At 51.9% G+C, this 16,927-nt stretch overlaps 1 protein-coding gene across 2 annotated transcripts in view; it reads right to left on the reverse strand.

Moving 5' to 3' along the window:
* Positions 1–16,927, reverse strand: part of LOC140393265 (VPS10 domain-containing receptor SorCS1-like) — a 1,354,213-nt gene that overhangs the window by 57,623 nt on the left and 1,279,663 nt on the right. For both annotated transcript variants that reach the window (XM_072479549.1, XM_072479548.1), the window contains exons 24-25: positions 6,236–6,335; positions 2,517–2,622 (exon numbers count right to left, since the gene is read on the reverse strand). In XM_072479549.1, the coding sequence (XP_072335650.1) occupies positions 2,517–2,622; positions 6,236–6,335 (206 nt within the window). The remainder of the gene's footprint in view (positions 1–2,516; positions 2,623–6,235; positions 6,336–16,927) is intronic.

The raw sequence follows: 16,927 nt of genomic DNA on the forward strand, positions 1-16,927 counted from the left end.
AGTGTGGTGACCAGGGGCGAAAGTCTCCCCCAACGGCGGGATGTCCGCCGACTGGCGCCAAAGCCGGCGCCAATCAGACGGGCATCGCGCCGGCCCAAAGGTGCGGAAGGCTCCGCATTTTTGGTGGCCTAGCCCCAACATTGAGGGGCTAGGCCGACGCCGGAGGGATTTCCGCCCCGCCAGCTTGCGGAAATGGCGTTTGTTTCCCCGCCAGCCAGCGCGGAAATGCGGCGCATGCGCGGGAGCGTCAGCGGCCGCTGTCAGTTTCCCAGCGCATGCGCGGGAGCATCAGCGGCCGCTGTCAGTTTCCCGCACATGCACAGTGGGGAGAGTCTCTTCCGATTCCAGCCCCCGCCCAATCTCCGGGGGCGGAGACTTCGGCGGGGGCGGGATTCACGGCAGCCAACGGTCATTCTCCGACCCGGCTGGGGGGCGGAGAATGACGCCCCAGAACTGCACATCATTCTCGAGCTGTGGCCTAATGAGCATTTTATACAGCTTCATCATAACCTTCCTGCTCTTATATTCTATGCCTCGGCTAATCAAGGCAAGAATCCCATATGCCTTTTTCACCACCTTATGTACCTGTTTGCTGCCTTCCCCCTGACAAAGATTTGCATGATCAGGTACATCTTATCACCTGGGTGCATTCAATATTGGAAAGTTAGTTCGGCCAGAAATCACACAGGCTTCCACTATTCACTGTCGACAATCCAAGGAACACCAAGAAAAATCTCTTCAAATGGCTGATCTGTAGTTCCAATCATGCACTATACACATTCACCATCCATGCTGCTTTGTTAATCATTATTAGTAGTGAGAATTTGCTGTCACCCTCTCTTCCTGCATTGTTTTTCTGGAATTTACCAGAGGCTGGATGAGGAATCCGGTACTGCATTAAGTAATTAATTATATGATTAACTATTGCTCCCTTACATTAGGTACAGGGCAATTTCTTTAGTCAGCTCCCTGGATTAATTTCTAATAAAGGTAATTAGGATGGAAATACCGGTAATTACGATGAAGACCCGCACATCCAGACTTAGGAACAGCTTCTTCCCCACAGCTACTGGACTCCTCAATGACTCTCCCTCAGACTGATCTGTTCCCTGTAAGACATTATTCACCACGCCCTATGCTATTCTTACTCATGTCGTATTTGCTTTCTTTGGCCCTTGTTCCGCACTGTAACCAATCACCAGTTGTCGATGTACTGTGTACTTTTTTGCATTCAATGTAACTATCTACTATTCGTTTTTGTCTACTGTGTACGCATTGTGTACGTTTCCTTGGCCACAAAAAAATACTTTTGACTGTACTTCGGTACATGTGATAATAAATCAAATCAAGCAATCAGTCAATCAAATCATGGGAAATAATTATCAGATATTTTAGTGCATCATCAGAAATTGCATCAGAGTAATTATATTTGCCCTAAAGTTGGTAACTTCCACCCCTTGCAAGAATGTTGCCCTCTTGGTAATGTTTTTGACGAGGAGGGTTGGGGTAAGCTGGAATGGTCATTGTTATGTGGGCTGAGGGAAAGGTTGGGCGGTCACACAAGCCAGCTTGGGACACCATTCACCCACAGGAAGGAGGGAGTTAAATTCGAGGTAATGTTAGTAAGTCAGTCCAGTCAGATGTGACAGAGAAGCAAGAGACAATATCACGCAAAGGTCAGTTGAGGTAGTGGCCCCCGTTTTGTAATTGTTCTACGTGACAGGATTTAACCCAATTTCACGTCGTGAAAAGGTCGATGTTCACCGTTATCATCCGGGTGTCGAGCATCACCTGCGTATAAGAAAAACACCTGGCGGACATGGTCGTATGGAAAAACCCACCTGACTGTTAATTTCAGTGCCAGAAAGATCAAGCGGGTTCTGTAAGGAATTGGTGGATCCTCACCAGCAGATTTTATTTACTGTGCTCCAGCCAGGTGATGCTAAACACACAGGTGGTAAAGGTGAAAATCAACCCCATGATTTTGTTGTTAAAAAGCAAAGGGACTGAACAAGAGTAAAATTCCTCTCAAGACACATCAAGAAAATATCAGCCGCTCAGCAATCAATGCCTCACCAAACAAATCTCTGATTTCAACGTGTTCCCAGGAATATCGTTTGGCTGAACGTGGGACTGAAAAATGAGCGTCTTCTTCCTTTTTAATTAGAAGAGGAATTTCACCCCATTACATCCCAAAAGCACAGAAAAACAAATTGCAAAAAACGTTAATGAAAATACATATCTTTGGTAACTTATTTTTTGCATTGCATCGTCTAGCATTGAGCAGAAGGGCCACAGCTATCAATGAATCTTCTTAACAATATGGGGAAAACTTTAGAGGTTAGTAAACTTACCATTCAATGAGACAGCAAAGCTCCCAATCTCATCGTAATTTTGTGAAATCTTAACTTTGGAAGCCATGCTGGAAAATTAGCATTCCAAAATGCTTCACATAATCTATTTAAACAAGACCGCACTCACTGGAGTACCGCACATGGTCAAGCAGCAATACTTACCTTTTAAACTTGTATATTACAAAAACTGCGAGGCCTACAAAGGCCAAAGATAACAGCATCAACAATGCAGAGCCACTGTGTCCTGGGCTAGAATCCACGAGAGGGGCTGCAAGAGAAGAGAAGTTGACAAACTTACACATCTTACACAACTGCCAATGTCTTTGAGGAAAGTACCAAACAGGAAGAAGCATTTGGATCAACTCGTTGCACTTGTAATAACCCCGGTGGATTTTCGTTTCAACTGACAAAGGCATCAGTTAGTTTAGATTCTGCGTTCAAAATAACTCAAACCCAGTTGGGAATCAGAAATCTGGTTGGCATGGAAACAAGGACAGTCTCTATAAGAGTGCCAGGGGCTTGCCATAGGAAAGGCATACCTAACCAAGGTCACCACAGAAAATGGGTGCAATAGATAAGGAAAGAAACATGGCAAAACAAAATAAGTAAAATAAATAAAACCTGCAAATACCCAGATGTGGCATCCATTTCTGGTGGTGTGGTCTTTTCATGCCCCCTGAGATGCCCTGCTATTGAGTCCCGGACATGACAACAATCTTTGTCTCCAATCCCAGCTCCCCCGTCACTGTCCGTGTGGAGTTTGCACATTCTCCCCGTGTCTGCGTGGGTTTCACCCCTGCAACCCAAAGATGTGCAGGGTAGGTGGATTGGCCACGCTAAATTGCCCCTTAATTGGAAAAATAAAAACATTTTAAAAAAAAATGTAAATGAGCTTTCAAGCAGGCAGAGGTGATTTTGGCAAAATGAATATTTCATAATTACTTCTAAAAAAAAAGACACTGCCAGTGTGGGACATACGATTAGTTCAGATATTGGCTTCCACTAAATTGTAATCTTATATTTATATTTGTAGTTGTGTCATTCCTCTTGCTCATCACTCCCACTGCCCACTTCCCTTGCTGTATGTTTGAGGACAGTGGGAGTGCGGAAAGATGAACACATCCACCCATACTGTTGATTTTTGAAGTAATTTAGGGAGACAGAACTTAAGGAGTCTGCTTCCTAGAGGTTTAGAAGAGCTGCTTCTGCAAACAGTAATCTTTGAGGTGGTGGCTGTGGGTAGTGTTGAGATTTCAGGGTCTAATTCACATGATTCGATCTGTGGATCGTCTGAATGCAAATTCAAATTCCAAATCAACCTGAGGACTTGCCCTAAAAACATGACAGCTCATGCCTTCTCTTGGCAAACCAGCAGTGCAAGAAAATGATCATCTTCTCTCTCAGTCCCATAACACACCGATGAAAATACAATAACATCTGGCCTAAAGCAATGCTAACATGATGAATACACCTCTTTAATCGCCATCAAACATCAGGTTGAATGAAATGATTCACAAGGTCACAGCACAGATGAGGTAGGTTTTTTTGATCTATCTTAGATTAGCCATCTAGAAAGAAATTGCAGCAGTTCTGGGTGAGGAAGCTAGTTTTCATTATGATCAATTGTGGCAAATCGAGCAGATGGTTAAGATAATTTCTTGGTGTTTAATCGTGGTTGTAATGTTTTATTGTCTCATTGTGGACACTTCAGTGCAGCTAAAATCACAATGTCAAATCTCACAGAAATATTTCATTGCTTTGAAAATGAAAATCACTTATTGTCACAAGTAGGCTTCAAATGAAGTTACTGTGAAAAGCCCCTAGTCGCCACATTCCGGCACCTGTTCGGGGAGGCTGGTACGGGAATTGAACCATGCTGCTGGCCTGCCTTGGTCTGCTTTAAAAGCCACCGATTTAGCCCAGTGTGTAATTACAATGAAATCGTAAGCACATGTATTGCTTAGACCCTAACATGCTCTCTGCTACCTCAACATTATACGAGGAGGAATCTGAAAATGAGCATTATTTAAAGAGCAAATTATGCCAGTTAATTAAAAGCTGGATTTCTCCAGCTCCGATCTATGTGCTGGATTCTTTTTAAATTAAGGGCAGAGGGGGTCTTCAGTTCCTCATTAATTAGGAAAATCAGGGATGGGGGCATGGTTAAAAAATTAGGGGTCGCCCTTATATGACAGAGATTAGGAGATTTTTTTTCTCTCAGTGCACAACTCTGCGGCAGAAACTTAGGAAGTGGGGCTCACTGAATATTTTTTAAGGCAAAGGGAGTCAAAAGTGGGGATGTGGAACTCAACACACAGATCAGCCATGATCTTATTGAATGGCAGAGCAGGCTCGAAGGGCCGAATGGCCTACTCCTGCTGCAATTTTGTATGTTCCTCCATTCAGTCGTCAGCATCCCAGGCCGATATGGGCAGGCTGAAGGTTGACGTGATTGTGACTGTCCCGATTTTCATTCCTCTGAAACCAGTCACGTCCAATTTGTTTTAAAGTGGCTTCTTCCTTCCAAATAGACACCAGGAGCCAGGAAGACGTGGAAAGGAGGCAAGAATTTTACATCAGTCAGGACTTTGTGGCAAAAGTAATGATGGAGCTATCAGCGGTCACTGTTTTAGAACTGCCGCAACTCCCAGTGATAGCACGTGGGCAGATAAATGCAGCTATCCGGAGGGTGTGGTTTGAGTTGACCTGCTCCTCTAGAAGCTGTGTAATCGCTCACTGAGAAACTAGGCATTGGAATCACGAAAGGGTGTGTTGTTGGGGTACTTACATGATAGATACCGAATAAATGTGCGATAGAAATTAGAGTTTGTCCATTCAAGTGTATTCAATTTTAATGGTTTGTTAAGTCTTAATTACTGGGAAAAAGTGTAACAAAAAAAAAGGGGGTTGGGAGACAGGTTAGACAGAGTTATGTTAAAGGGGTGGCGTCGCATGTGGGGGGGGGGGGCGGTCAGAGGAGGGATGGCAACATGTGCATGGGCGGGGGGGTCTCCATGTTTGTGGGGGGGGGGGCGGGAATCATTATTTTATTTTTATTTTTTAAAGATCTGGTGGCCCTTTAAAAATCTCTGGCGGGCAGCACGGTGTCATAGTGGCTGGCACCGCTGCCTCCTGGCGGCAAGGATCCGGGTTCGAACCCAGCCCTGGGTCACTGTCAGTGTGGAGTTTGCAGATTATCTCTGGGTTTCACCCCAACAACCCAAAAGATGTGCGGGGTAGGTGGATTGGCCACGCTAAATTGCCCCTTACTTGTTCAAAATAAATCCGTGGAGTGCTGACGTTGCTGGCTCTATCAGGCCCTGCCCTGCCAGCCCGATGATGTGAGATACTCCTCCTGCATTTGGTTTTACTAAGTGCTGGAAAATATGGAGAGAAAAGCCAATTGTGCGGCTGGTGAGCTGAATATTGATTTTCTCGCCTGGTCCAGCATTTGGAAAAAAAAATAGAAACTCTTGTCCACCGAGTGTTTGAATTGTTCTTCTGTGAAGGTCAGTGTGAAGAAGATCAGACACGGTGAAAACTGGGTAGTGATTGACCACAAGCCAGTTTTGGGTTGATGGCAAAGGCCAGTTTCCACCCCCTGTAGTTGAGGGTTAATATGTAAGAAAAGCGGTATCAACATTAGGCCGCAGCCTAAGTCATTCTCAGGAATATCCGGAACCATGGAATTATTGCCTCAATACTGCTTTCAGAAACCTGGCCCAGAAAAGTCTCAGAAGATGCTCATTTAGATAACAAAGTAGTGTTGAAAGCCTTGCTTTCAGAGGCTAACTTTGACAGCCTGCCCAGAACATAACATCAGGGTCACTGCAGAATAAAACTTGATATTCCGTGGCATCCTGTGTGAACGACACACTTACCTAATGTAAGATGAGCAGTAGAAACAATGATCTGAATACCAGGCTTTAGCTCAAACTGAACCCGATTCTGATTAAGTGCCTGGATCACCATGTCTAAGATCTGAGGGAGAAACATCAGTGTGAGACATTTCCACATTTATGTCATCAGCAAATGCAGTTACCAAAGCATTGTTACAATAAAAGTCAATAGTCCTTCCTCCATCTAAGCTGAATTGTAAGCTCCTTCCTGTTCACACTTTATTCTGCTCCAATATACATTTTACAATTATAATCAGTAACATTTTTATAGAGCATGGATTTGCATGGTACATCTTTGTTTTTTCTTCTTCTGCTGTCTGCTATTAGGTGCTCTGCAACGCAGGTTACCAATACGTCATCACTTTATAACTGCCCACACTGCTGTAACAGAGACTCTGGCCCAGGTTACTACCACGGTGAAAATAGCGGAGCTGGCCGATTACTAACCCCCCCCACCTCCCCTCCCCCTCCGCAACCTCCCCCCTCCTCCCACCAACCACCCCCCTCCGAACACAGCACTTCACATATTTACGGGGTGATGAATGGGGGTGGGACACATTTGGGGCATTCACATTGTATGGAGGCAGGTAGTGTTAAGTCATTAAATTTATATCACCAGCTTCCTACACAGAAGTGGGATTGTGGTCGGCCAAGACTGTTAAACCCAAAGTGACCAGTAAGGGGCAGGCCTACACTTTGTGGATTCAATTGGATAGCCAGAGTACCCCTTTGGGGAGGTAAGGTACCCCCCTGTGAATCTGGTCTTGGGACATCTTTGGCTCAAGTAAGGTATTCTTTAGTGAAGATCAGCTGCACCTTCTGAATTGTTAAAAGTAGGGACAAGTGTGCATAAAACGTGCATACGCTCATGACTGTCAAGGTCATTGGAAGTGTCAACAGACTCAAGATCAACTGTCGAAACTGTCAGAAGTTCGATTGACAGCTACAAGTAGCGCGGAACCTTACCAGAATTTGCTGGTGTCAATTCTGGTGAGAAAACTAGTGCACATCCCACCAGTGCCATCGGCGGGAAATCTCATGGAATATTGAGCTTCTTGAACAATTAATTTTTTGAGCCACATGAGTCATGCCGCGCTCATGGCGACCTCCCGCTGATTCCCTCACCGCAGCAACTTGATTTTTGCAAATAGTGGGGAGCTCCATATAAACACCTCCCCAACACTTGTTCCAGTTCCATTCAAGGGGATGGCTGCCAGGAAGCCAGAACAATGGGCGGAATTCTCCCCTCCCAAGCCGGGTGGGAGAATCGCCGGGGCGCCGCGCGTGTCCCGCCACGCCGCCCACACCCGCACGCGATTCTCCACCCCCCCCCCCCCCCAAACCAGCACAGCGAGAATCACGGCTGGCCGCTGGGAGAATCGCCGCTCGCCCGTTACAAACTCCGGCCCGGATGGACCGAGCGGCCAGCCCAAAACGACAGGTTCCTGCCGGCGCCGTCCACACCTGGTCGCTGCCGACGGGAACAGCGCTGGAACGCTGGGGGGGGGGTCCTGCACCGGGGGGGCCTCAAAAGGGGTCTGGCCCGCGATCGCTGCCCACCGATTGGTGGGCCGGCCTCTCTAAAGGAGGACCTCCTTCCCTCCGCCGTCCCGCAAGATCCATCTGACAACTACTTGCGGGGCAGCCTCGGGGAGGACAGCAACCGTGCATGCGCCGGTTGGCGCCGGCCGACCCGCGCATGCGCGGGTGACGTCATTTACGCGGCACCGCTTTTACGCGGCGCCAAGGCCCGGCGTGCATAAATGACGCGACGCCGCTCCAACCCCCCAGGGGGTGGGAGAATAGAGGACTGGGAGCGGCCTCCGATGCCGGAGTGCAACACTCCGGTTTTCACTCCGCCGTCGGGACTTAGGGCGGGATTCTCCGCAATCGGCGCGATGTCCGCCAACCGGCACCAAAAACGGCGCGAATCAGTCTGGCATCGCGCTGCCCCAAAGGTGCAGACGTCTTCGCATCTTGAGGGGCCGAGCCCTCACCTTGAGGGGCAAGGCCTGCGCCGGACTGATTTCCGCCCCGCCAGCTGGCGCGAAACTAACTTTGCCGGGCGGCGCCTGCGCGGGAGCGTCAGCGGCCGCTCACGGCATCCCCGCGCATGCGCAGTAGAGGGAGGCTCTTCCGCCTCTGCCATAGTGGAGACCATGGCGAAGGCAGAAGGAAAAGAGTGCCCCCACGGCACAGGCCCGCCCGTGGATCGGTGGGCCCCGATCGCAGGCCAGGCCACCATGGGGGCACAGCGCTGCCTTGTCCCGCTGGTAAGAGAGGTGGTTTGATTCTCGCCGGAGGGACAGGCATTCCAGCAGCGGGACTTCGGCCCATCCGGAGAATCGCCGGGGGGGGGGGGGGGGGGGGGGGGGGAGGTGGGTGGCCGTCAACTGGTGCGGCGCGATTCCCGCCCCCGGCGAATATCCAGTGCCGGAGAATTCGGCAACCGGCGGGGGCGGGATTCACGCCAGCCCCCGGCGATTCTCCGACCCGGCGGGGGGGTCGGAGAATCCCGCCCCTCGTCACCCGATGGGAGAATTGTGCCCAAGGAGGGGCGGAGGCGGGAGAGTCCCAGAGTGAGTGCTCACTAATTACAATCTAATATATTAAAATTAGGTTCTCAGGCTCCACGTGTGTTTTGCCCGCCGTCGCGGGGACTGAAAATCGGAAATCGTGATCTCGTTGGAGAGATTTGCATTTTCCAATTCTCTCCAGATTTTCTGCCTGAGTCGCCAATCTTGCGCATGGTTAGTTCCGGCTCAATATTGTCACCCATTGACTCTTTGTTGGGGGACTATGAGTTCTAATGCTTGTTGTTAGAGAGGATGATGCACTTGGATGAAGTGTTTGTTTTTGTCAGGCTTTATTTAGTTGAAGGAATCTAAGTGTAGCAAATGAGTTTTTATGAATGAGAGTGTTTTTCCATGTGGCGAAGTCTGCAATAGACACGAAGAACTTTATTTTGTTCTCATCTCTGGATGGCTCCTGATGTCTGCCATGGTGAATACTGAGTAAATTGGCACGGAAGCTGTAAGGGCAAAGGGTAGTCGATGGGGAACGTGGGTTGGCATTAAGTTGGTATAGGGGCTGTAATTGGCCATGGGGTGTGTATAGGGGCATAGGTTGGCATGGAGAATATGAAGGTTTAGGAGGGTGAGTTGGGTATAAGCTGGCATGTGAGAGGGGAATGTGAGAGGGTGAGGGCTGGAGGGATGTTTCATGCTTTGATCTTTACTTTTAAACTTTGGACACAGTGCCGGAGCCCTGAGGCAGACTTTCGGCTCAGTCCGCCTCCGTACGACCATCCTCATTCCTTCGCAGATGTTCCACCATGATGTCCAATCCAGCCCCACTCCCCCTTCACCCCTTCACCCCCCCCCACCCCCCCCCCCCCCCCACCGCCAAGGCTCACCCCACACTGAAAATCTAATGTCCTGGCAGCCATTTTTAGTCAGGTTTGCGGAGTCTGGAATTCTCCCAACTCCACAAAGCCTCCAAATCAGGAACTACTTACAGGGTTGGTGCCATATGATTAATTGTATAACAGAAAGGAGGAAGACATGAATTGTTACAGATACTTCATTACACCATAATTTGCACCGATATTGAATGAGCCACCTGCAGTCAAGAATCAAGCAGCAGTGAAGGAGGTCATTTGATCCACCAGGCCTGTACGAGCCCTTTGTAATGAATCCCATTATCGCAGACTCTTGGTGCAACTGGGTGTGAATTATCCCATCATTTTGTGCCAACTTTGCACTGTCTGACTTCGGTCAATTTAATAAATTGCTCGTTTATGAGCTGCAATACATGCAATACTCTTTCAGGGGTCAGTTGGCTAGAATTGTCCTCTCAAGCTAGTGAGGAATATTTACCCGTACAGCTCAGTGACTCATTATTGAAACAGTTAATTTTTTCCCAAAAGTAACGGATTTGGTCAAATGAAACCAAACTCTTTTTAAAAAAAAGATGTTTATTCAAATTTTTCCGACAAAATTTTTTAACATCAACCCCCCCATATGACCCCCCCCATAACAAAAAGAAGACAGAACACAAACACCACAATCAAAAATAATAAACTACTTATGTATTGGGTTTCTCCCGCATATATTAACCCCCCCATATGACATTCAAAAGTACCCTTGGGGAAACCCCCCACCACCCACCCAAATACCACCCCCCCCCCGAAAGAGACACCCCCCCCCCCCCCACCCCCCCATGGATTGCTACTGCTGCTGACCTCATGCTAGCGCTCCGCGAGATAGTCTAGGAACGGTTATCACCGCCTGAAGAACCCCTGCACAGACCCTCTCAAGGCAAACTTTATCCTCTCCAGCTTAATGAACCCTGCCATGTCATTTATCCAGGCTTCCACACTGGGGGGCTTTGCGTCTTTCCATAATAGCAAGATCCTCCGCCGGGCTACCAGGGACGCAAAGGCCAGAATAACGGCCTCTTTCGCCTCCTCCACTCCCGGTTTGTCCGTTACCCCAAATAATGCCAACCCCCAACTCGGCTTGACCTGGACTTTCACCACCTTGGACATAGTCCTCGTGAAACCCCTCCAGAACCCATCCAGTGCCGGGCACGACCAGAACATGTGGGCGTGATTCGCCGGGCTTCCCGAGCACCTCCCACACCTGTCCTCCATCCCAAAGAACCTACTCAACTTCGCCCCTGTCATATGCGCTCTGTGAGGAACCTTAAATTGTATTAGGCTGAGCCTGGCGCAAGAGGAAGAGGAGTTAACCCTACTCAGGTTAACCTCATCAATCTCCTCCCCAAGCTCCTCCTCCCACTTGCCCTTTAGCTCCTCTACTAAAACCTCCTCCTCTTCTTTCATCTCTTGACAGATCGCCGAAACCTTGCCTTCTCCGACCCATACACCCAAAATCACCCTGTCCTGAATCCTCTGTGCCGGGAGCAACTGGAATTCCCTCACCTGCCACCTCACAAACACCCTCACTTGCATATACCTGAACGCATTTCCCGGGGCTAACCCAAACTTCTCCTCCAGCGCCCCTAGGCTCGCAAACATCCCATCTATAAACAGGTCCCCCATTCTTCTGATCCCTGCCCGATGCCAGCTCCGAAACCCCCCATCCATCCCTCCCGGGACGAACCGATGGTTCTCCCGAATCGGGGACCAAACCGAGGCTCCCATCTCGCCCCTATGCCGTCTCCACTGCCCCCAGATCTTCAACGTTGCCGCCACCATCGGACTCGTGGTGTACCTTGTCGGCGAGAGCCCCTGCAGGACGCCATCTCCAACCTCTTCCACGCCGCCCCCTCTTCCTCTATTACCCACTTACGGATCATTGCCACGTTGGCTGCCCAATAGTCGCCGCACAGATTCGGCAGCGCCAGCCCTCACCTGTCCCTGCTACGCTCCAGAAACACCCTCTTTACCCTCGGGGTCTTATCTACCCACACAAAAGGCCTTGATAATCACAATGGGAAGGCACTGGAACACAAAGAGAAAGCTCGGGAGGACCATCATTTTAACCGACTGTACCCTGCCCGCTAGCGAGAGTGGCAGCACATCCCATCTTTTGAAATCCTCCTCCAACTGCTCCACCAACCGCGTCAAATTGAGCTTATGCAGGGTCCCCCAGCTCCCAGCCACCTGGATCCCCAAGTACCGAAAGTTCCTTTCCGCCCTCTTCAATGGTAGGTCGTCTATCCCCCTTCCCTGGTCCCCTGGATGCACCACAAAGAGCTCACTTTTCCCTACATTGAGCTTATAGCCCGAGAAGTCCCCAAACTCCCTTAGGATCCGCATGACCTCCACCATCCCCTCCACTGGATCTGCCACATACAGCAACAGATCGTCCGCATACAGCGACACCCGATGTTCCTCTCCCCCTTGGACCCTATTTCCTGGACTCCCTTAGTGCCATGGCCAAAGGCTCAATTGCCAATGCAAACAACAAGGGGGACAGGGGGCACCCCTGCCTCGTCCCTCGGTACAGCCAAAAGTACTCCGACCTCCGACGATTCGTGACCACACTCGCCACCGGGGCTCTATGTAGGAGCCTGACCCAACAGATAAACCCCTCCCCGAACCCAAACCTCCGCAACACTTCCCAAAGATACTCCCACTCCACCCGGTCGAAGGCCTTCTCCGCGTCCATAGCTGCCACTACCTCCGCTTCTCCCTCCACCGATGGCATCATAATCACGTTGAAGAGCCTCCGCACATTAGTGTTTAGCTGCCTGCCCTTTACAAATCCCGTCTGGTCCTCATGAATAACCCCAGGGACACAGTCCTCAATTCTCGTAGCCAGCAATTTTGCCAGCAACTTAGCATCCACATTGAGGAGCGAGATCGATCTATACGACGCACATTGCAGTGGGTCCTTCTCCCCCTTCAGAATCAGTGAGATCAGCGCCCCGGACATTGTCGGGGGCAGGGGCCCCCTCTCTCTTGCCTCATTGAAAGTCCACACTAACAACGGGCCTAGCAGGTCCACATATTTCCTATAAAACTCGACCGGGAACCCATCTGGCCCCGGGGCCTTCCCCGCCTGCATGTTCCCCAATCCTTTAACCAGCTCCTCCAACCCAATTGGCGCCACTAAACCAGCCACCTCCTGCTCCTCCACCCTCGGGAACCTCAGTTGATCCAAAAATTGTCGCATCCCCTCTTCCACCGCTGGGGGCTCAGATCTGTACAGCTCCTCATAGAAGTCCTTAAATACCTCATTTACTCTCACCGCATTCTGCACCGTATTCCCCCTGCTATCCTTAACTCCACCTATCTCCCTCGCTGCCACGCTCTTACGGAGCTGGTGTGCCAGCATCCGGCTTGCCTTCTCCCCATACTCGTACATCGCCCCTTGTGCTTTCCTCCACTGTGCCTCTGCTTTCCCTGTGGTCAACAGGTCAAACTCCGTCTGGAGGCTTCGCCGCTCCCTAAGTAGTCCCTCCTCGGGGGCCTCTGCATACCTCCTGTCCACCCTTAAGATCTCCCCCACCAACCTCTCCGTCTCCCCTGCCCTCTCTCTTCTCCCTGTGGGTCCTAATGGAGATTAACTCTCCCCTGACCACTACCTTCAACGCCTCCAGACTACCCCCACCTGCACCTCTCCATTGTCATTGGCCTCCAAGAATCTCTCAATGCACCCCCGCACCCTCCCGCACACCTCCTTATCCGCCTGTAATCCCACATCAAGACGCCACAGCGGGCGCTGGTCCCTCTCCTCTCCTAACTCCAGCTCCACCCAGTGTGGGGCGTGGTCTGAGATGGCGATGGCCGAATACTCCGTTCCTTCCATTTTCGGGATTAGCGCCCTACTCAAAACAAACAAATCTATCCGGGAGTAGGCTCTATGTGCATGGGAAAAGAATGAGAATTCCCTGGCCAGGGGCCTAGCAAACCTCCATGGATCCACTCGCCCCATCTGGTCCATAAACCCCCTAAGCACCTTGGCCGCAGCCGGCCTCTTCCCGTCTTGGATCTGGAGCGATCTAATGCTGGATCCAGCACCGTGTTGAAATCCCCCCCCATTATCAAGCTTCCTGCCTCCAGGTCCGGAATCCGACCCAGCATGCGCTTCATAAATCCAGCATCATCCCAGTTCGGGGCGTATACGTTTACCAGTACCACCCACACCCCCTGCAACCTACCGCTCACCATCACGTATCGACCTCCATTATCCACTACAATATTCTTGGCCTCAAACGACACCCGCTTCCCCACCAGTATTGCAACCCCTCTGTTCTTCGCATCCAGCCCCGAATGGAATACCTGTCCTACCCATCCCTTTCTCAACCTGACCTGGGGCGAAATTCTCCCCCAACGGCGGGATGCCCGCCGACTGGCGCCAAAGCCGGCGCAAATCAGACGGGCATCGCGCCGGCAAAAAGGTGCGGAAGTCTCCGCATCTTTGGCGGCCTAGCCCCAACATTGAGGGGCTAGGCCGACGCCGGAGGGATTTCCGCCCCGCCAGCTGGCGGAAATGGCGTTTGTTGCCCCGCCAGCTGGCGCGGAAATGCGGCGCATGCGCGGGAGCGTCAGCGGCCGCTGTCAGTTTCCCAGCGCATGCGCGGGAGCGTCAGCGGCCGCTGTCAGTTTCCCGCGCATGCGCAGTGGGGAGAGTCACTTCCGCCTCCGCCATGGTGGAGACCGTGGCGGAAGCGGAAGGGAAAGAGTGCCCCTATGGCACAGGCCTGCCCGCGGATCGGTGGGCCCTGATCGCGGGCCAGGCCACCGTGGGGGCACCCCCCGGGGTCAGATCGCCCCGCGCCCCCCCCCAGGACCCCGGAGCCCGCCCACGCCGCCTGGTCCCGCCGGTAAATACCAGGTTTGATTTACGCCGGCGGGACAGGCAATTCCTGGGCGGGACTTCGGCCCATTCGGGCCGGAGAATCCAGCGGGGGCTCCCGCCAACCGGCGCGGCCGGATTCCCGCCCCCGCCCAATCTCCGGGAGCGGAGACTTCGGCGGGGGCGGGATTCACGGCGGCCAACGGCCATTCTCCGACCCGGCGGGGGGTCGGAGAATGACGCCCCTGGTCTGCCACCTTCAAATGTGTCTCTTGAAGCATGACCACGTCTGCCTTCAGTCCCTTTAAGTGCGCGAACACTCGGGCCCTCTTAACCGGCCCATTCAGGCCCCTCACATTCCAAGTTATCAGCTGGATTGGGGGGCTTCTCACCCCCCCCCCCCCACCCTGCGCCGCCCCCCCCCTCCCCTGCCGACTAGCCATCTCCTTTTCTAGGCCAGTCACGTGCCTGCGCCTCCCGCACCCTTCAGTCCCCCAGGCGGCGAACCCCCGCCCCGACCACCTCTCCTATTTCCAGTTCCCCATTGGCCAATGCAGCAGCAACCCTATACCCCACCCCTCCCCCCCTAGATCCATATCTAGCTCTTTTACTCCCCCCATAACACTCCCGTAAGTCAGCTGACTCCTGCTGACCATTGGCCTCTCCCGCCTTCCCATCGACCCCCCCAGTGTGGGAATCCCTCCTCCCCCTCCTCCCTAGCAGTCAGTGTGCGCTCCTCCGACCCCCACCGCCGTCCTTCCCTAGCGCGGGAGAAAGCCCGCGCTTTCCTGAGCCGGCCCGCTCCCTCTGGCGACCCCTTTTGCGGTCTTATCTCAATTCCCCCATCCCCGGGCCTCCCCTTCCTCCAACACCGGCGCCCACACTCTCCCACAGTATCCCCATCAAATCTCTTCACCCATCCCCATCCAGCACCCAACCAAGGGAACATTCCCTACACGTAGTTAAAACCATATATACAGCAGACATCCCCCCACAACCACAGACCCTCAATTTGAGTCCAACGTTTCAGTCTGTATAAAGGTCCAAGCCTCCTCAGGCGTTTCAAAATAGTGGTGCCGATCTTGGAATGTGACCCACAATCGCGCTGGCTGCAGCATACCGAACTTCACCCCCTTCCGATGGAGCACTGCCTTGGCCCGATTAAAGCCAGCTCTCTTCTTGGCCATCTCTGCACTCCAGTCCTGGTAAATTCGGATCTCCGTGTTCTCCCACCTGCTGCTCCGCTCTTTCTTGGCCCATCTCAAGACACACTCTCTGTCCATAAAGCGGTGAAACCTCACCACTACAGCCCTTGGCGGCTCATTGGCCTTGGGTCTCCTTGCCAGGACCCGATGAGCCCCATCCAGCTCCAGGGGCCTCGGGAAAGCTCTCGCGCCCATCAGCGAATTGAGCATCATGCTCATATATGCCCCGGTATCAGGCCCCTCAACTCCTTCAGGGAGACCCAGATTCCGAAGATTCTTCCTCCTCGACCTATTCTCCAGGCCCTCAAATCTTTCCGCCCACCTCTTATGCAGAGCCTCGTGTGCCTCCACCTTCACCGCCAGGCCCAAGATCTCATCCTCGTTCTCCGAGGCTTTCTGCCGGATCGCCGCCCCCTGGGCCCTCTGGGTCTCCACTAGCTTCTCAATCGCCGCCTTCATTGGCGCCAGCATTTCTGTCCTCAGCTCCTCAAAAGCGTTTAAGAAACTCCTGCTGCTCCTGCGCCCACTGCGCCCACGCTGCTTGGTCTCCACCCGCCGCCATCTTGCTTTTTCTCCCTCTCACTTTTCGCTGCTCCAAGATCCCTTTTTTCACCGCTCCACTCCTGGTCCAATCCATATACTGTCGGGGGGACCTTGCTGTCACCTTCCCACACTGGAAGCCGTCGAACAAGTGCCGTTGGGGCCCCCCTAGAGAGCCCTAAAGTCCGTTCCCGGCGGGAGCTGCCGAACGTGCGACCTATTCATGCATGGCCGCAACCGGAAGTCGATGAAACCAAACTCTTAACCTGCTGGCTGTTACAGGCGTCAGTTTTGAACAGGTCGACTCCATTATCGTCTGCATAATTTTGCAATAAATTACCAGGGAAAGCCATTGAAGTGGGCAATGTAAATGTACTCAAGGCGATTCGATGAGTTTGTAAAAAAAACGTGTTATGGCGAGAATATGAATAGGTGGGAAATAATCATTTATAAACTGGGCCGCACGGGAGCACAGTGGTTAGCACTGTTGATTCATAGCTCCAAGGTCCCGGGTTCGATTCCCGGCTTGGATCACTGTCTGTGCGGACTCCGCATGTTGTCTGCATGGGTTTCCTCCGGGTGCTCCGGTTTCCTCCCACAGTGCAAAGATGTGCAGGTTAGGTGGATTGGCCGTGCTAAATTGCCCTCAGTGCCCAAAA

This window comes from Scyliorhinus torazame, chromosome 16 (genome assembly GCF_047496885.1).
Source record: "Scyliorhinus torazame isolate Kashiwa2021f chromosome 16, sScyTor2.1, whole genome shotgun sequence".
Lineage (NCBI taxonomy): Eukaryota > Metazoa > Chordata > Chondrichthyes > Carcharhiniformes > Scyliorhinidae > Scyliorhinus > Scyliorhinus torazame.